This window comes from Lithobates pipiens, unplaced genomic scaffold (genome assembly GCF_037356315.1).
Source record: "Lithobates pipiens isolate NorthernLeopardFrog02 unplaced genomic scaffold, aLitPip1_a1.2 Scaffold_23, whole genome shotgun sequence".
Classification (NCBI taxonomy): domain Eukaryota; kingdom Metazoa; phylum Chordata; class Amphibia; order Anura; family Ranidae; genus Lithobates; species Lithobates pipiens.
In genome coordinates this window covers 170,901,113-170,922,124 of record NW_027507785.1, presented here as the reverse complement: position 1 = coordinate 170,922,124, position 21,012 = coordinate 170,901,113, and the positions used below count along the sequence as shown (strand labels likewise).

At 44.5% G+C, this 21,012-nt stretch overlaps 1 protein-coding gene across 3 annotated transcripts in view; it reads left to right on the top strand.

The window, feature by feature from the left end:
* Positions 1 to 21,012, top strand: part of FIRRM (FIGNL1 interacting regulator of recombination and mitosis) — a 387,122-nt gene that overhangs the window by 43,269 nt on the left and 322,841 nt on the right. For all 3 annotated transcript variants that reach the window (XM_077452604.1, XM_077452605.1, XM_077452603.1), the window contains exon 4: positions 693 to 797. In XM_077452604.1, coding sequence (XP_077308730.1) covers positions 693 to 797 — 105 coding nt within the window. The remainder of the gene's footprint in view (positions 1 to 692; positions 798 to 21,012) is intronic.

Here is a 21,012-nt window from a genome sequence, read left to right as displayed (position 1 = left end):
ACCAGATTCTATCAAGGAGATGAAAAAGGGTCGTGAGGCTATCGCCATTGAGCGCAGTGTGCTGCAGGCAGCAGTATAAATCCTCTGATCTCATGATGCCCTACTTTTGTTGCATCTCTCCCTCCCTTCAGTTGCCATTGCTATGGGTAATCCCACATAGTAACTACTATGGCTCTGTGTCCCGTGATGTACGATAAGAAAATAGGATTTTTATAAGAGCTTACCTGTAAAATCCTTTTCTTTGAAGAACATCATGGGACACAGAAGTCCCTCCCTTCTTTCTGGTATTCACGTGTATTGCTTTTCTACAAAAACGGAGGTACTCCCAGTAGTGGGAGGTGTTATAAAGGGAGTGGACTTCCTGTCTTAGGGTGTGACGGTGGCCTATAACCCACATGACTACCATGGCACTGTGTCCCCTGATGTACTTCAAAGGAAAATGATTTTACAGGTGTTCTAAAAATTCTATTATTTTAGCCAGGCAACTAGTATCTTTAGAAGAAGTCAACAATGCTAACCTCCATTCTTGCTCGCTATGAGTTTACTTTTAAATTGGAGCAAATGTAAGTAAATAACTTACAAATTATAACAATTTAGACTTTAAAAAAAATATCTTTCCAAATCAAAAACCTTTTCTGTTCAAATGGTATTTTTTAAAGCAAATATTTTTTTTTCTCTACTTTTTTCTTTAGGCTGTGAAAGAATTTCACAATATAACAGTTGAAATCTCAAGACTGTCTTCAGAATTCTCAAGCCAGAATACAGAACTGAAAAATTCATTAAGGAATATGTTGCAGGTATTTCTTATAATTTATATTATTTCTAAGGTCTACAGTTCAAAAGTTTCTTCGTAAATAAACTGAGCAAGCTCACGTTAACAGTACTACATTACTGAAATGAAACTGTAATTGCACTTGTGATACAAAATTAATGGAGGGAGACCTTTAGCCTTTTGCAGCAAAGAAGATTTTTTTTTAATATTCCAGCCAGAGGCTACATGGTGATGGCAAAGAAGCACAGTCAAAATATGCAGACAGCACTGTTGTATGTTTGTAAATATATGCCTGCAGTGCTAGAAAAGTAGATCTATAACATAAGTGCTCCTATCCTTTCAAATAACCGTTTGCCTGTTATGGTAAAAAAAAAAAAAAAACTGTTACTTACAGAAGGAAAAGTTTTTATATTGGCAGATTTCTTTTTATATAAAAAGCTAAAACCATCAGACTACCCTTTAAAAACTTGCAAATGTTATAACAATTATAACTATTATGTTTATACTGTATTGCACATTGTGTTAAGCCAAGAAATACATTTTAAAAAGCTTTTATTGATGAATAGAGTACATAAAACAGAGACTTCCTATAGTTCTCTTGCAAGGTTGAAAGTGACATTTTTAATGGCTTTGTTCTTTCACAAAATGTTAGTTCACCTTTTACCTATTGTGCTCATTAAGGAAAGTTTTCCTGCACAGTAATTATGATTAAGTAATTTGTAACTATATTTTTAAGATGCAGATTCAATCTATTATGACCAAAGTGTAAAAATATGAAATTTTATTCACCAGACATGTAATCATACAAAATCGCTACATACATTGGTTGACAAACAAACGCTACATAAAATTAAAATACTAATTGCGTTACATAAAAACTTGAATATCGATTGAAACAGCCGCTAAATTCGAGTGTAGTACCTTTTTGATGTGATAAACTTCCCTGTAGAATCAATAACCTCGTAAAATGACAATTAGAATGTCTATATTTCACAAATTTAACCATTACTATACTGCAGGTAACTAAGTGGTTAACAACGTGAAATAATCAAAACGAGAAAAATCTACAAGGCGGTTATTGATTCGGGAGATAAATTATCAATTGTAAAATACTCAATACATCAATATTTAAGAGAACACAGATGAATATAAGATAAAATCAACACAACATAATTACCCGTTCCAAAACGGCTACTGATCTGAATTGCTGGTTACCAGAGTTTTTAGAATGGCTACTGTGGCTTTCAAGATGGATATTTTTTTTTTTAACAGATGTTTTTTTATTGAAAGATAAAACCAACATTACAAAATCACTTGCATAAGAAATCGCATTCATGGCATCAATCCACCCCGACCATACTTTGTCAGATTTTGCAGGGCATTGTCTCTTCTCGTATGTGAGTCTGTAAAGAGGTAGTATGGCCTTTATAGTAAGCCTCCAGAACTCCCACCTGGGTGGCTCCACTGACTTACATTTGAGGAAGATTTATCTTCTGGCATAGAACAGGGAAAATGTCAGAAATAGTTTGGTGCATCTGTCCCCCTGAACCACCTCCTCCCAAGTGACTCAGAAGAAGGGTCAGGGGGTCCAGTGGACATGTCGCTCAAGGTATCGGCTATTTGTTTCCAATAGGGCTGGATCTTGGGGCATGTCCAGACCATGTGCCAAAAAGAGCCTATTTCCCAACTACACCTGGGGCAGAGTGGATCCCTTAGGGGAAATATCCGGGCTAATCTTTGTGGGGTGTAGTAGGCTCTGCAGAAACTTGAGCTGTATGAATCTGTCACTTACTGCTATCAATGACGGGATGTATGGGGAGACACACTTCTCCCACTTTTTTTCATCTAGAGTGTGTATGTCAGCCTTCCACTTGTCAAAGGATCTGGTCAGCTTGGTGTCGTAAGCTACCGTCAGAGTTAGAGGGAAGAGAGAGGTTGTCCCATTGTGCTGGAGGTCAAGAATCTCTCTGCTGAGTCTGACTCCAGTGTGTTTTGCTCTGAAAACTGGGCCCTGAATGCATGGCCCAATTGCCAGTATCAGAATGTCCACTTCGCTGGTAGCGAGTACAGGGGTTTCGTGTCCTGGAAAGACATAAGTTTACGGTCTTTAACAATATGTTTTAGAGTCGTTATCCCCTTTTTTGCCCACTCTGAGGGTTCTGGCAAGGAGTTGAAATGAGGCAGGAGAGGATTACCCCACAGGGGCGTGTGAGGGGATATGTGAAAGGGTTTTGCATATATCTCCCTAGCTTCCTGCCAGGCCCTTATTGTGGTTTTCATGGGGGGGCGTAACTGAGGGGGTCAGCCTGTTTTCCCCTGAATGCAAGATTGCTAAGAGCAGCATATGACCCCATTATGGCTGCTTCTGATGTAACCGCTGGGTTCTGTCTGGGCTGGGAGAACCACCACCGAACTGTGACCAATACAGCTGCCCAATAATACATTTGAAAATTGGGAAGCGCTAGCCTTCCGCTGGAAAGGGGTAGGTGTAGTATCTGCTTCGCTACTCTGGGAGGTCTCCCCGTCCAGACAAAGGTCCCCAACTGCCCCCTCCATTAATGACAGGAATAGTACCACTGGATTGGCACAGGGCCAATGTGGTGCCTATATTTAAAAAGGAAACAGTCTTTACCAAGTAACTAAAGACCTGCTAGTTTAATTTCTATAGTTGGGAAGATACTGGAGAAATGAATAAAAGACCACTTCTTGCAGGAAAAAAATATTTTAAACAGACAGCATGGATTTATGAAAGACAGAAGTTGTCAGAGGAGGGTAAGTAAAACCTCGGACAGAGGGGTGGCAGTGGACGTTGTATACTTGGATTTTGCAAAAGTGTTCGATACAGTTCCGCATACACAGCTCATGTGTAAGGTAAAGTCTACAGGTTTGTAAATATCAGTTTGTAAATGGACAGAAAACTGGCTAAAAGTCAGAATTCAGAGAGTAGTGGTTAATGATTCTTACTCTGAATGGTCTAAGGTTATCAGTGGTGTACCCCAAGGTTTAGTGCTGGGACCCTTACTTTTTAATATCTTTATAAATGATATTGGGTCTGGTATCAAAAGTAACATTTCCGTCTCTGCAGATGACACCAAGCTATGCAGTGGAATAACGTCCTTGCAGGATGTCTCCAATTTACAAGCCAACCTCAATGCTCTGTCTAATTGGGCGACTATGTGGTAGATGAGGTTTAATCTTTAGAAATGGGGGCTAAGAATATGCATGCATTATTGCTAGTTATGCATGTAATGCCAAGCTGTGGTTTACAAAGCGAGCAAAGTCCTTTCTTGTATTAAGAGGGGTATAGACTCCAGAGAGAGAGATATCATTTTTCCCCTGTTCAAATCATTAGTAAAACCTCATCTGGAATATGCAGTTCAGTCTTGGGCACCAGTTCTCAAAAAGGATATTGGGGAACAGGAGAGTGCAGAGAAGGGCAACAACACTGATAAGAGGCATGGAGGAGCTCAGCTATGAGGAAAGATTAGAGGAACTAAGTTTATTCACTTTTGATAAGAGGAGATTAAGGGGGGATATGATATGATCAACATGTACAACTATATAAGGGGTCCATATAGTGAACTTGGTGTTGAGTTATTCACTTTACAGTCAACAAAGAAGACAAGGGGGCACTCTTTACGTCAAGAGGAAAAGAGATTTCATCTCCAAATACGGAAAGGTTTCTTCACAGTAAGAGCTGTGAAAATGTAGAATAGACTCCCTGTAGAGGTGGTTCTGGCCAGCTCAGTAGATTGCTTTAAGAAAGGCCTGGATTATTTCCTAAATGTACATAACATAACTGGGTACTAACATTTTATAGGTAAAGTTGATCTGGGGAAAATCTGATTGTCTCTCGGGAGATCAGGAAGGAATTTTTTTCCCCTGCTTTAGCAAATTGGATCATGCTCTGCTGGGTTTTTTTTTTGCCTTCCTCTGGATCAACTGTGGGTATAGAATTGGGTATATGGGATTGTATATTATTATTATTATTATTATTATTATTATTTATTATTTTTTGTGGTTGAACTGGATGTGCCTTTTTTTCAACCTGACTAACTTATAATTTGTCCAAAATCGCAACCTTTATATTTTCACTTTATAACAGAATTATCATTAGGTCGGTAGATACTAACATTTTAATTGTAGCCTGGAATATATCATTTGAATGCCTTATAATCACATGTATTTTAACCTTAATACTGACTGCACAATTTGAAGTGAACTTTGGACAGACTCAATGAATATTTAGAGAGAGTTTAGCTGTATCCACAATTCCTAAAATCAAACACAATAGGTTTCGCAGGACAAGGGTGTTTTTTTTTTTATTTATTTTTTTATGTGATAATAGTCTATAGAACGCTTTTTTTTTTTTTTTTTTATATGGCTGTTTGTAGCTTTTATTTACCCGCCAAGATAAGTAAATATCTGCTTTGTTTGTGAAATGGGAAATTATTGTTTGAGCAAGTCTGTTTCAACACAATGTTTGTATTATCTACAAATGGTTGATCCATTGAACACTTGGAAAACAGATGAATTCACAAAGACCTTTAGTCCATCTATCTTGTCTTGAGCCCTAGCCGATTTTTAACATCTCCGCCAGAATATTATAAAATGTATTATTTCTTCTTCATAATTTCAACATACCTAAAACTGTTGATGCAGGTAAATGGCATCTGTAGATAAAAACAAACCATGCAGCTCTTGCTAAAGTTAAATCATGCCCTTGCTGTAGGTGTAGGCCTTTTAAAAACTTATCGAAATTTCTGGTTGTGACGCTGAAACTAAAAGTTAACTCTGCAATTGCAGGAACAGATTCACAGGAGGCAATCACTATGTTTAAAATGTCTGTTTACGACATGTTATTTTATACATAAATAAGAAAGGGGTGGCGTGAGATATTATTAAAAACGAACAAATAGAAATATGTTGTTAAAAGCTAGCAAATAGAACAATTGCAAAATTAAAATCTTGAGAGGGGAGGGGGTGAGTAGAGACAGAGAGCTTCTAGCAGAAGTTGCCTATGTTGAGAGGTTACAGAACACTTTTCAACGTTGTGAACAAAATGCAGTCTCTTGTGCTGAAATGAACAATACATTGAAAGTGCATCTCATTTCCCACCTTTTGTTTATTTGACACCATTCTTTGCTGCATCACATTTAATCAATTACTGGCAGCTCCTGCTACATTGGCGCAGAGAGACGGCCTCCGGTTTAGCTCTCTCCTAGCTTTCTCAGAATAGGTTCATCAGGGCTGGGGGACCAGCTGTCTGTACAATGGGTAGTCGCACAGAAGCATAGCCTGACGAGGAAGCAAATTAACAAATATGAGAAACGGGAACATCAAAATGTAAGTGCCTAGTTTCTGTAACCATGTTGCTATGCCATATAAAAAAAAATCACCAAAACCTCCTAATCCTTTAACCACTTCAGCCCGGACCATTTGGCTGCCTAAAGACCAGAGGACTTTTTACAATTTGGCACTGCGTCGCTTTAACTGGTCATTGCTTGGTCATGCAATGTACCCAAACAAAATCTGCGTCCTTTTTTTCCCTACAAATAAAGCTTTCTTTTATTTGACTGCCTCTGCGTTTTTTATTTTTTGCAATATAAACAGAAAAAGACCGGAAATGTTGAAAAAAGATATTTTATACTTTTTGTTATAATAAAAATCCAATAAACTCAATTTTAGTCATACATTTAGGCCAAAATGTATTCAGGCGCATGTCTTTGGTAAAAAAAAATGTCAATAAGCGTATATTGGTTTGCACAAAAGTTATAGCGTCTACAAACTAGGGTACATTTTCTGGAATTTACGCAGCTTTTAGTTTGACTGCCTATCTCATTTCTTGAGGTGCTAAAATGTCAGGGCAGTACAAACCGGCCCCATATGACCCCATTTTGCAAAGTAAGACACCCTAACGAAATTGCCGAGAGGCATGTTGAGCCCATTGAATATTTTATTTTCTCTTTCGTTCATTGACGGACACAGCATCTTCAATATTGACCTTATGTTTCTATCGCCACCTTCAGGAGAGGACTAGGCAGAACATGTAAAAACGGCAAAACTGCACAGTACTGCCCAGGGGGCGGTCCTACTGGATATAACCCCTCACTCTGCTTCCAGCAGCTCCAGTTTTTTTCTGCCTCTGTAGAAGGACCTCGCTCCCGGTGGGGACCATTGGTCCTTGGAGTTTTTTCTTTTTTTCTGCATTTTTGATTCCTGTGAGCTACAATCAACAGCCGGGCTGGGTGACAGGCTGGATAATATAGATCCTGGTAGTCTCCCCAGCCTGGCCATTGAGTGTGAGCAGACCTTAGCTATGCGCTGGGTCGGCCACGACATGCCCCGTCTGATCCAGGGGTGGCCAGTGAGCTATAGGCTCTGGGGCACACATGTCCGTGTCAGTGTGCCGTGGCCAACAGCCGCCCCGTACTGCTCGGGGGGGGGGGGGGGGGGGTCTGTCCACGGAATGCATCCAGCAGTCCCTGCGGGAGGGTTAAGTATGGTTCCACCTGTCTCTACAGGATGGAGCAGCTGGGCATTCCCTGGGAGGTCAACTAGGTGGTCTCCCTCTCTTCTCTCCCTGTCCCTTTCCCTCCTCCCCATGCTATGGGCCGCTGTGTGACTGGGCATAGGGGGTGCGGTGCACGTACCTGGCCAGGGGTCCTCGGGGGGGGGGGGGGGGGGGTGGTGCTCTCCGCTGGGTGTTGGTGGTCCGTTCATCCTTTTCCCTGTTTTTTAGGCCATGGTGGGGTATTTAGTGTGTACGCCATGTAGGCGGGCAACCGAGCGGACCGTGGCCATTTTTCTGTAGCCACAGCTAGTTTTTTTCCAATTTGCCCATTTTTTTTTGGAAGTCCGTGGTCATTTTCCTTGCACCCCTCAGATGTTTTTTTGCTGAGGTGGCTGGCAGCCATTTCCTAGTAGCCTCTGCTTGTTTTACCTCTAGCGTTTGGGTTGCGGGTTCTTTCTGGAACAGCGCAAAACTTGCACAGAACATCTCATGACTGACACGGGGGGAGAGCGGAAGGCGGCAGCACAGCGCAGTACCTGGGTCAGGGTGGTGAGTCTTGCGGGGGAGGGGCCCTCAGTCTGTGGCAGCTAGTAGAGGGCATTTTGTGTGACTTGCCTTAAGTACCTAAGTGGTGACAGGGCGAGTGTGCGTCAGCATGGCGTCGGAAGCTGGTGCTTCTTCCCCAGACATCCCTGTTATTGAAACTGGTTCCCCTGCACCTGCGGTGCCAATGGACGCTCTGGCAGGGGTCCTGGAGTCCTTTGTTGCCAGGCTGGAAGTGGCGTGCGGGCGTAAGGGGGGTAAAAAATGCCCCCACTGTCTTCTGGGGAAAGCTCTGATTCAGACTCGGGTTCCGCTGTGGCAGGCGGCCCCTGTTCTGAAGTTTCAGAGGATGCGGACCAGGACCGTTTGGACAGTTAGATTGACTCCGTGTCCAGGTGAGCGCAGGAAAAGGCGATTGTAGGAGCAGTTATCACAGAGGTGCAGGATACCCTAAAGATGGAGGATACGGCGGGGCCATCTACAGAGGTGTCGGTCCCTTTTGGGTCCCACAAGCCGGTCCGCACGGCTAAGGTGTTTCCCTACCTAACTCATTTTGATGTTTATTTGCAGGGAGTGGGGAAGCCCACATTGGGCCTTTTCGGTCCCGAGACGGATGGCGGCCTGTTACCCCTCTGAGGAGAAATGGACATCTCCTTGGATTGTTGACCCCCCCCCCCCCGGTATCCAGGTTAAATAAGGTAACCACCATTCTGGTGGAAGGGACTCCTGCTTTCAAGGACCCTGCCGACAGGAGGGCCGAGGCGGTTCCCCGGTCGATGTTTATGGTGGTGGGGTTAGCATTGCGGCCAGTGTTAGCCACGGCCCTGGTGTCACAGATGCTTACTGAATGGGCTAAATTGTGGCACCGTGAGTTGGAGAAGCAACAGGTTTCCCTGGTCTGCGTGGAACTGATGGACCATTTGGTGCAGGGCCTTAAGTATGTCTGTGATGCAGCCTTGGATACAGCCCCCTTACTATCCAGAGCCTCGGTATCAGCTGTGGCAGTACGTCGCCTGATTTGCCGACCAGGCATCTAAGAAAGCACTGATGGATTTGCCCTTCCAGGGAGAGAGGCTATTTGGAGCTTTGCTGGATGACATTATTAAGAATGTTACTGGGGGAAGGAGTACATTGCTCCCACAGTCCAGGAAGGGTAAGGAGCTAGGGCCCTCCTTTTCTGCTCAGGATCGGATTTTTTCATCCGCTCGGGTCGGCAGGTAAGTGTTCCCAGTCCGACAAGGTGCCCGCTGAGGGACAAAAGCGTTGGACCTCCCTACTTTCCGACAAGTGGGTCTGCAAACTGGTTTCATCAGGATACAAGAGTGTTTGTTTGTTTCTTGTCTGCCAAACAGATTTTTTTTTTTTTCCCCTCCAACCTTCATCATCTTCCAGCTTGTCAGGAAGCCCTGTTCGGGGCAGTACAGGACCTGCTGCAGCATGGGGTGATAATACCTGTGCCAATGCCAGAAAGGTTTCAGGGATTTTACTCCAATCTGTAGTCTCAAAGAAGGGAAGGGGTTCGTCCGGTCCTGGAACTCAAGACACTCAACAGCTTTGTGAAAGTACAAAGGTTCAGGATGTAATACGTTCACTCAATGGTTGCTGCACTCCATCAGGGGGATTTCCTGGTGTCCTTGGACATCAAGGACGCATACTTGCATGTCCCCATATGCATCAGACACCAGAGGCTTCTGCGATTTGCGGTCACGGACGAGCACTACCAATTTGTAGCGCTCCCTTTTGGCCTAGCGTCGGCACCAAGGTGCTAGCTCCAATTCTGGCATTGCTAAGGCAAAAAGGGATCGCAATTGTGGGTTACCTGGACGACCTCCTTCTGAGAGCAGCTTTTGCCTCAGAATAAAGGGGGATGTGGTGATCATCATGCAGACTCTTCGGGAGTTTGGTTGGGTACTGAACCTCCAGAAGTCGGTGTTGGTACCGACTCAATGCTTGGAGTACCTGGGCTTGCTTCTGGACTCCTGAGGCGAGAGTCTTTCTCCCTTTGGGCAAGCTGCGGTGAAGTTGATGTCCCGCAGGTGGTCGTTGCTGCGTTTTTTGCATGCAAGTCCTGGGTCTCATGGTAGCCACTTTCGAAGAGGTACTGTATGGTCAATTCCACACTTGAGTCTTACAGAAAGAGAACCTGTCCAAATGGGACAAATCTCCGTTATCCCTGGATTGTCAAATTCAGGTGAGCCAGCTAGTTGGGGATTCCCTCCTCTGGTGGCTGAAGTCTCCGACCCTTCGGTCTGGGAAGTCGTTCCTTCCGCTTCATTGGACGGTGATCACAACTGACGCTAGCCTGACCGGTTGGGGGGGGGGGTTGGGGCATACAGTTGGCCCAGGGTCGCTGGACACAAGAAGAATCCCGCCTGCCGATCAATGTGCTAGAGCTTTGGGTGATTAGGCGGTGCCTCTTCACTTGGTCACAGAGGCTGCAGGGGCATCCAGTCAGGATCCAGACTGACAACGCCACAGTGATTTGGAAAAATATTAAGCCGCGCTAAGTGCACTATAACAAAATAAAGTGACAATGTAGATACAATACTGTTTTACCCCCAGCCGGTGGGGGAGCAAACAATATAAGTATTATTCCCTGCCACACCCTTGAGTGGGCAGACCAAAACTTAGTGTACAAAAAATATATACAGATCAGGTGATCACATCTAAAAACACCCATGAACTGAAAGTCTCTATACACACACAGAATGATGAGCAAATAGATGAACGAAGAAAAAGTTCAGCTGTAACGGATTAAATACAAATGGAATCCTCCATAAACGAAAAGTGTTCAATCCACCACCAAATATCTGAAGTTACTTCTTACTGGAACTTCATGATCCCCCACTACAGAGGATCATGGTGAGCATACAAATATAAAGTTGTCCCCCACTTCAAAGGAATTCTTCCTGTTCGCCTTACACCACCCTTTCCATGTACGAATAGCTGAATGCGTTTTTCATGGGATACCTCTCACATATTTGGAAGGCTTCTATCAGGCTGCAGGCAGTGCCCTCCTTCTTCTCTCCTCCACAGTGATGGCATATGTCAACCTTTAAGAAGGAACAAGGTGCTCGGCTGCAGCACTAGAGGTCACTCACATCCTGCCGCTCGTGTCGGCTCTGTCAGCCGTGTACATTCCGGGTGTAGAAAGCTGGCCGGCGGACTACCTAAGGCATCAGATGCTGGACCAAGGGGAATGGTCACTGCATCCGGATGTATTTTGGGTCTGTTGCCTATGGTGGGGCACACCAGATGTTTCTCTCTTGGCTTCTCGACTCAATTGGAAGGTACAGAGTTTTGTGGCCAGGTCAAAAGATTCCTGGGTGGACGCGGCAAATGTGTTGGTGGCTCCATGGGGGCATTATCGGCTGATTTATGCCCCCCCCCACTCAAACTTCTACCACGTCTGCTACGCAGAGTGGAGGCCGAGGGGATTCCGGTGATTCTGATTGCCCCAGATTGGCATCGGCGTCCTTGGTATGCCAACATAGTATGAATGGTGGCGGATGTTCCTTGGTGGCTGCCAATGCGCGAGGACTTTCTGTCGCAAGGTCCAATGCTTCATTCTGCTTTACCGTTTGCTGGTTTTAACGCCATGGCTGTTGAAAGCCAGGTGCTAAGGGACCTAGGTCTGTTGGATTCAGTAATCTCCACTATACTGAGGGCATGGAAGTCATCTTGGAAGATTTATCATCATACGTGGATGGCCTACATCTCCATGTGTGAGATGGGGTGGCGTCCGTACATATTCAGGATCCTGTTGTTTTTTTGCAGCGGGGAGTGGATCAGAAATGTGCATTAAGCACCATTAGGGGGCAGGTATCAGCTTTGGCTGTTTTTTTTTTTTTTTTTTTTTTTTTTTTTCTTCAGCGAACTTTGGCGACTCATACACTGGTGAGTATGTTTGTGCAGGGGGTTCGACATGTGGCCCCTCTTGTTCGACCACTGCTCCCTCCGTGGGATTTGAATTTGGTGCTCTTTCTTGGTGCTTCAGAAACCGCCATTTGAAAACATGGAGAACCCCTTATTGACACTCTCAGAAAGTAGTCTTTCTAGTGGCTATTACATCTGCCAGGAGGGTTTCTGAGTTGGCAGCCTTGTCGTGCAAGTCTCCATACTTGCTCCTCCACAAAGAAGTCGGTGCTGCGCCCACAGCCTTCATTTCTTCCAAAGGTTATTTCGGCCTTTCATCTAAATGAGGACATTGTGCTTCCGTCCTTATGTCCTCGGCCGTCACATCCCAAAGAGGTTGCTTTGCATTTCTTGGATATGGTCTGGGCTCTGCGGGTGTATCTGTCTGCTGTGGCTCCCTTTCAGGGGTCGGACTCGATGTTTGTATCTGTGGCTGGTCCGACGAAGGGCCTGACGGCATAGAGGGCTGGCAGTAGGGAACAGGTTTCTTTGACAGCATAGTAATGTGGTTTAGCAATGATGTCCCTGGGGGAGCCATCCTTCCTGGGGGGACCCAAGGCCCTGTGTACTCTGTCCAGCTCCAGGCGAGACGGTGGGATGTTTGGGATGAGTGACTTAATTAAGTCCTGTGTGGCTGCTGTGACATCAAGAATCGCTTCCAGTAGGCCTCTAATCCTTAAATTTAGTCTCCTGGACCTAGTTTCCAAGTCGTCTATACGTGAGAACGCAGTGTCTAATTGTTCTTGCAACGTTTGGATAAGGTCAGAGTTCTGGTGGGAGACTGCTGCTGTCTGATCTAGCTTGCCTTCTATGGAATCCATCATGGAGCCAATACTGTATTCTGGAGGTCTGCTTTAATTTCTCCTGTAATAGCAGCTACAGTAGCAGCCAGTCCCCTTTCCAGGAGTGTTGAGAATTTAAGAAATAGATCATCCACCGAGAACTGAGAGGTGTGGGTGGAGGGGCCATGAGGGCCGGAGGCAACCATGGCGGGTGTCGCTGCCGGGGAGAGGGCCTGATCCCCCGAATGAATGACCGAGCAGGGACTTTGTGGAGACTTGGGAAGGAGTCTGAGCCCGTGCTCCTGTGATGTGGGCCCCAGAGGTAAATTGAAGCAGAGCAGGGGCTATTACGTGCCTGAGGTCTGGTGTGGTTTCTGTGAGGGGGAGAGAGAGAAGGCTGTGAGGCAGCAGCCGTCATGGTGGCCATCTTGGTACCCCAGGGCTGTGAGGCGGCAGCGAGTTCCTGGTCCAGACTCCGTCTGACACTAGGTCTGGACATGCCGGGGGCATTATAGGTACTTTGCAGGGTGCTTTTCAGCTGGAGGCAGAGAGGATGTAGTGCGGCTTCCTTGCCTATTGTGGTCTGGCGGCCATCTTGGTCCACCTGGAGTGAGTGGCGGCAGCGGAATGTGGCTGAACAACTGGCCACATTTGCAGAGGAGATGTCCGGGAGCGATCTCCGCTGTGCGGGGCCACGAGCGGCGATCAAATGGCACTGGAGCAGTGCTGGGTGGTGTGCTGTGGGCGCTGTGGCTGCGACGTGGTGCGGAGCTCTGGACTTAAGCAGCCATCTTGGGGCTCTTGCGCATAGGCACTCCTGTCCTAGCATTTTATGCACAACATTTAGCTTATGTCACACATCACCCATTCTTCTAACCACTTGAAGACAAAGCCCTTTCTGACACTTTTTGCTTACGTGAAAAAAATATATTTTGTTTGCAAGAAAATGACTTTGAACCCCCAAACATTATATATATATATATATATATATATATATATATATATATATATATATATATATATATATATATATATATATATATATATATATATATATATATATATATATATATATATTATTATTTAAAGCAAATCCCCTACAGATTAAAATGGTGGGTGTTGCATTTTATTTCACACAGTATTTGCGCAGCGATTTTTAAAATGCATTTTTTTTTTGGAAAAAACACTTTTGTATTTTAATGCACTAAAACACACTATATTGCCCAAATGTTTGATGAAATAAAAAAGATTGTTAGGCCGAGTACATGGCTACCAAATGCGACATGCTTTAAAATTGACCCTATATCTCTCCTCTACTCTCAAAGCATCTGACCACACCAAGATCGGTGTGATAAAATGCTTGCCCAATTTCCCAATGGCGCTGTTTATATCCGGTGAAACCTAAGTCATGAAATACGCGTAGCTTCTGGTTTCTTGGGCCATAGAGATGATTGGAGCTGTTCTGGTCTCTGATCAGCTCTATAGTTAGCTGGCGGAACCTCCGGCTGCATTCTCAGGTTCCCTGTTGGGACAGGAGAGCCAGAGAAAACCATGGAAGACAGGGGGGGGGGGGGGAAATGTTCACTCCCTCTGCTTGCAAAAGCAGTCTAGAGGCTAATTAGCCTCTAGAATTGCCTTTACATGAAAGCCGACCGCTGGCTGAAAAGAATGATGCCAAGATGATACCTAAATCTGCAGGCATCTTTCTGGTATAACCACTCAAAGTCCAGCAACATACCAGTAAGCTGCTGGTCCTTGTTAGGCATATATTGTAATCTTCTTTTATTTATATTTTACTTTTTTTTTTTTTCATGCAGCCTGCGGGCTGAACAAAAAGAGATTGATCGGCGGGTATGCCCACAATTAGAATACCTCCCTTTATCAACCCATTTCTAATGATGGGCATACATGCACCTTTTTGTTTTTAACAAAGCATGTGCCAAAGCATGGACCACCCCAAAAGTTAGGAGCAAATCTCCTCCACCCCTGCTGCCCCCATGCTTCGGCATATATGCTCTTCTTTTTTTTTTTTTTTTTAACTATGGTGGTGAAATCACCTCCTACAGTGCTGGAGTCACAGCTTTATGCATCGTGTGAGCAAACGCTGTTGCTGTCAAGATAGATAAATCCGCACTGCAGCTGAATGGCGTACCTGAAAACAAAAAATGGTTAACAATAAAACACAGTAAACAGTAAAGTATAAAAAAAAAATTACATACCTGAAAAGCAAGCATGAAAACATAACAAAAAAAATAACAGAGCAGAATATAATACAATAATTGGGCTCCCAATTAGGATTGGCAAATTCTGCAGGAAGGACACTATGGGCACGCAGGCCTGTCTTTGTCTTGTTGGCGGCAGTGGGACACTTGTGCTTGCCACCTCGCCAGCTTGAACTGCACTTATGGGACTTGCCACATCATCATGTGATACTGCAGTGCTGGATGTACGACCAGGATATACTAGGCTGCTGGTGCTTGGCAGCTCACCAGAGGAATGAGCCTGTGACACTTATATACGGTGATCACTGGTGACAGGGGGTGAAAGGGCCAACTAGGGGGCAATCAGGGGGTTAAAACCTTTATTAGGTAGTATATGGGGATCCCTGACGGTGAACCTAAATAACGGGTTAACTAGCGTCACCTGTGACACTAATACAACGATCAGAAAAAAGATTGCTTAGTGACACTGGCGACAGGGTGAAAGGGTTAACCTGGGGGGGGGGGGGGGCGATCAAGGGGTTAAACCTTTATAGTGGGGGTTAGAGCCTAGACCTAAAGGGGCCTACCACTAACAGACCTGGCAGTCACAAAATGACACCAATGCAGTGATCCGTAAAGAAATGACAACTGCTATTGGTGTCACTGTGACAGGGGTGCAGGGGGGTGATTTGTGTGCCTGTGTGTACTGGTGTTGGTGTGCTGTTGGTGTAACTCATTCTGATGTCTTCTCTCCTCGGGTGCCAGAAAAGGCTTCACAAGGAGAGATGACATCACTTCCTCTGCTTCTGTTTACAGTTTCGGAAGCAGAGGAAGCTTCTCATAGTTGCATAGTAGGTGAGGTTGAAAAAAGACACAAGTCCATCAAGTCCATGTGTGGTGTTATATGTCCGTATTACATTGCATATCCCTGTGTGTTGCAGTTGTTCAGGTGCTTATCTAATAGTTTCTTGAAACTACCAATGCCCCTCACTGAGACCACCGCCTGTGGAAGGAAATTCCACATCCTTGCCGCTTTTACAGTAAAGAACCCTCTACATAGTTTAAGGTTAAACCTCTTTTCTTCTCATTTTAATGAGTGGTCACGAGTCTTGTTAAACTCCCTTTTGTGAAACAGTTTTATCCCTATTGTGTGGTCACCAGTATGGTATTTGTATATTGATCCTTTATTAGCTTTGTTGCCCTTTTTTGTACTCGCTCCATTTCCAGTACATCCTACCTGAGGACTGGTGCCCAGAACTGGACAGCATACTCCAGATGCGGCCGGACCAGAGTCTTGTAGAGCCGGAGAATTATCGTTATATCTCTGTAGTTGATCCCCCTTTTAATGCATGCCAATATTCTGTTTGCTTTGTTAGCAGCAGCTTGCCACCCAAAGGCATTATTTTAAATTTTTCTACATTGGACCTCATTTACCATGTAGTTGCCCACCCCATTAATTTGTTCAGATCTTTTTGCAAGGTTTCCACATCCTGCGGAGAAGTTATTGCCCTGCTTAGCTTAGTATCGTGCGCAAATAGAGATTGAACCGTTTGCCCTATCCTCCAAGTCGTTTATGAACAAATTAAATAGGATTGGTCCCAGCAAAGAACCCTGGGGGACCCCACTACCCACCCCACTCCCCATTTATCACCACCCTCTGAACTCGCCCTTGTAGCCAGTTTTCAATCCATGTACTCATCCTATGGTCCATGCCAACGGACCTTATTTTGTACAGTAAACGTTTATGAGGAACTGTGTCTCATGCTTTTGCAAAATCCGGACACCCCATTTGTTAGGAGCGATCGTGAGGGAGAGGCCATGAATCAGTGGCCTTCCCCTCAGGACGAATTACTCCTGGAATGATGCCGACTGCCTTGGGCACCGGGGGGGCGGGGCGGGGGCAATCGTGCCCCATGCCCGTGGGAGGGGAGTAATGTACCCATACGTAACTCTGCCTGCCCATGCCATTCTGCCGACGTATATCGCTGCAAGGCGGTTGGCAAGAGGTTAAAGTGGTTCCATCCATCTTTTAGCAATATCCCTGGCCTTATTCCATAGTTCTCTTAGCTTAGCAAGATGCCCTTTTAGTAATGTCCTCATAATCAGAAATGTATATACAACAGGAATTGTGCTCATGCACACGTGCTTATTAGTGCCTGTGCTATACTTCAGTGCTGTCTTGTCTAAAGAATTTCTGAGCATACCTGCAACTTCTAAATCTGCATCTGACTACTGTTATCAATTCTGCCTGTATTGATGCCGGCTAACATTTCTCCTGTCTATGCATCTGTACTGGATTTGTTTGCCTGTGTATGACCTTGTTCGTCTGACTCTGCTCCTGTTTCCATCGCTGCTAAACTGCCTGCTACTGACTTCTGCCGATATTCCACTGGTTTCCATCTAGCACTCCTGCTTCGCTGTGGTGTCTACTGACGGTCTCAGCCTGCTCCTATCTCCTGCTCACTGGTGTCCATCTGGCACTCCTGCTCTGCTACAGTCTCCTGATGGTCTTCCCCTGCTTGTTCCTGAGATTTTGTCCAGCCCTGCTGCTAGCAAGACCAATAGGCACTCATATCACTCAGCACTCCTGTGCTACTTGTCTGTTCTATCAAGGGCCCTAAGTCAGTGGTGTGGGAGAGGCCTTCCTCACCATGTCAGGCTCTTTCACCAGGTACATGACACTAGGACATTGCTAAGTGAGGCCTAATGGTTACTGCTTACCTTCACCATCACAGGAGTGAGCTCTTAAACGCTGAGCTCAGAGAGTTCTCAGGGGGGAGAGTGAACATTTGAAGGGGTGAACATTTGAATCAGAAGAAAAAGCTCACTCCTGTTATGGCCTGGAGCAGATCCTGTGACCATCAGGAAGAAGCTGAGGCTGAGGTCACAGGATCACTTCCGAGGGAGGACTCCACAGAGTGAGAAGGGTTGGATAGGCAGGCTTACGCGCTCTGAGTCAACTGCTCCTTCTACAGGCCACAGGATCTACTCCAGGCTGAGCAGAAACAACCACTGCAGTTTCCCATCTCTGCATAGAAAAACTGATCCGGATCTGAGGCTTCTCTATGGACCACTGACACACAGATGAGATTTTATTCACCTTCCTTTAAGGACATTGTTGAGTCATTAAAATCCTACTCAACTTATTGCAGTTGGGTGGCGCTTCCTTTTTGTTCCCTTGTGTAGTCATGTCCGGCTCTTTGTAACCTCATGAACCATAGCCACTCGGGCTTTTCTCTCTTCCACTGCCTCCCGGAGCTTGCTTAACTTCATGTTCATTGTTTCAATGATGCTATCTACTCATCTTGTTTTCTGTAGTCCTCTTCTCCTTTTTCATTTAATGTTTCCCAGCATCAGGGTCTTTTCCAATGAGTCCTCTCTTCGCATTAGGTGGCCAAAATACTCAAGTTTCAGTGTAGGGATCTGTCTTTCCAGTGAATATGCAGTGTTACTTTCATTCAGGATTGACTGGTTTGATTTTCCTGCCGTCCAAGGGACTTTCAAGAGTCTTCTCCAACACGATATTTCAAAAGCATTAATTCTTCAGCGTTCAGCCTTCCTTATGGTCCAACTTTCATGGGTATAGTTTACTACTGGGTGTATCATAGCTTTGAATATTTGGCACTTTGTCAATAGGGTAATGTTTCTGCTTATTATGTTGTCTAGGTTTGCTTTCCTCCCAAGAAGCAAGCTTATCCTAATTTCATGGCTATAGACAGTCTGCTGTGATCTTGGAGACTAGGAAGATAAAATCTGTCACTGTTTCCATTTCTTCTCCTTCTATTTGCCAAGGAGTGATGGGACCGGTTGCCATGGTCCCAGTTTTAATGTTCAATTTCAAGCCAGCTTTTGCGCTCTCTTCTTTCACCTTCATTAAGAGACTCTAGTTCTTCACTTTCTGCCATTAGTGTGGTATCATCTGCATATCTCAGGTTGTTGTTTGTGATTTGTTGATCCTGGCATTACGCATGATGTACCCTGCATATAAGTTAAATAAGTAGGGTGACAATATACATCCTTGCAGCACTCCTTTCTCATTTTTGAACTGGTCAGTTGTTTCATGTCCTGTTCTAACACTTGCTTCTTGACTTGCATACAGATTGTTCAGAAGACAGGTGAGGTGGTCTGGTATTCCCATTTCTTTCAGTATTTGCCACATCTTGTTGTGATCCACATAATCAAAGGCTTTACTGTAGTCAATAAAGCAGAAGTATACATTCTTCTGGAACTCGCTTGCTTTCTCCATGATCCAGCGAATGTTGCCAATTTGATCTCTAGTTCTTCTGCCTTTTCAAAATCTAGCTTGTACTTGTGGTAGCTCTCAGTTCCCATGCTGCTGAAGTCTAGCTTGTAGAATTTTCAGCATAACCTTGCTAGCATGTGAGATGAGTATGATCATATGGTAGTTTAAACATTCTTTGGCGCTGCCTTTCTTTGGTATCGGAATGTAAACAGTCCTCTTCCAGTCCTGTGGCCATTGTTTCCAAATTTGTTGGCATATTGAGTGCAGCACTTTAACCACTTAAGCCCCGGACCAATTGCCAGCCTAAGGACCAGAGGTCTTTTTACAATTTCACACTGCACTGCTTTAACTGGTAATTGCGCGGTCATGCAATGTTGTACCCAAACGAAATCTGCGTCCTTTTCTTCCCACAAATAGAGCTTTCTTTTGATGGTATTTGATTGCCTCTGCGATTTATTTTTATTTATTTTTTTTACACGATATTAAAGGAAAAAGACTGAACATTTTGAAAAATGATATTTTCTACTTTTTGTTATAAGAAAAAATCTAATAAACTCAATTTTAGTCGTACATTTAGGCCAAAATTTATTCAGCCACATGTCTTTAGTAAAAAAAAATGTCAATAAGCGTATATTTATTGGTTTGTGCAAAAGTTATCACGTCTACAAACTACAGTACGTTTTCTGGAATTTACACAGCTTTTAATTTGACTGCCTATCTAATTTCTTGAGGTGATAAAATGGCAGGGCAGTACAAACCCCCCCCTAACCCCCCAAATGACCCCATTTTGGAAAGTAGACACCCCAAGCTATTTACTGAGAGGCATGTTGAGTCCATGGAATATTTTATATTTTGCCACAAGTTGCGGGAATATTACAAACTTTTTTTTTGCACAAAGTTGTCACTAAATGATATATTGCTCACACATGCTATGGGCATATGTGAAAGTACACCCCAAAATAAATTCTGCTTCTCCTGTGTATGGGGATACCACATGTGGGGGACTTTTTGGGAGCCTAGCCACATACGGAACCCCAAAACCAAGCACCTCCTTCAGGATTTAAATATAAAACGCTACCAAAAATAACTGTTAGCGATCGCAGGGATCAGGCCTGACTCTGCGAGCGCTGCAGTTATGCGTTATGCGTTGTGTTAAGTGTTTTGTAAGTGACAGTGATCGATCGATACTGCACTTGGGTGGGTTGGACGGAGGGGCAAAACGCAGGTGCTAGCAGGTATCTGGGCTGATCCTGCTAACAATGCGTTCTTTTTGGAACCCTAAACTGCTGGGGACACTAGTATAGATCTGATTAGATCAGATATTGATCTGTTCAGATACTATACCACTACGGGAGGTGTATGCTTTGTGCGTGGGTGTTAGCGGTACTGGCACTAACCTAGCGCTGCCTGGGGTGACGCAGACCCTATCTGACCCTAAAACCTAATTGATATCACCCGCCGGGTGATCAGGGGGTTAAACCTTTATTGGGTAATAAATGGGGGGTGCCCTGATGCTATAAAAAGCAAACTAACTAAACAGAGTCACCCATAACACTTATACAGTGATCACTGGTGAAAAGGTTAACTAGGGGCAATCAGGGGGTTACTACCTTTTATTAGGTAGTATATGGGGGTCCCTGATGCTATGTAAAAACCTGACGGGCAACCTAAATAACTAACTGGCTATCCAGCATCACCATTTACCCTTATACGGTGATCGCTGGTGAAAGGGTTAACTCTAGGGGCAATCAGGAGGTTAAAACCTTTATTAGGTAGTATATGGGGGTACCTAACGCTATGAAAACCTGGCGGTGAACCTAAAAAATAACTAGCTACCTAGCGGCACCAGTGACACTAATGCAGAGATCAGAAAAACGATCGCTTAGTGACACTGGCAAAAAGGGGTGAAAGGGTTAACTCTAGGGGCAATCAGGGGGTTAAACCTTTATTGGGGGGGTAGGGGGCTACCCTGGACCTAACACTAACTGTCCTGATAGTTTTTACAGTCACAACTGACACTAAATGCAGTGATCAGTAAATAA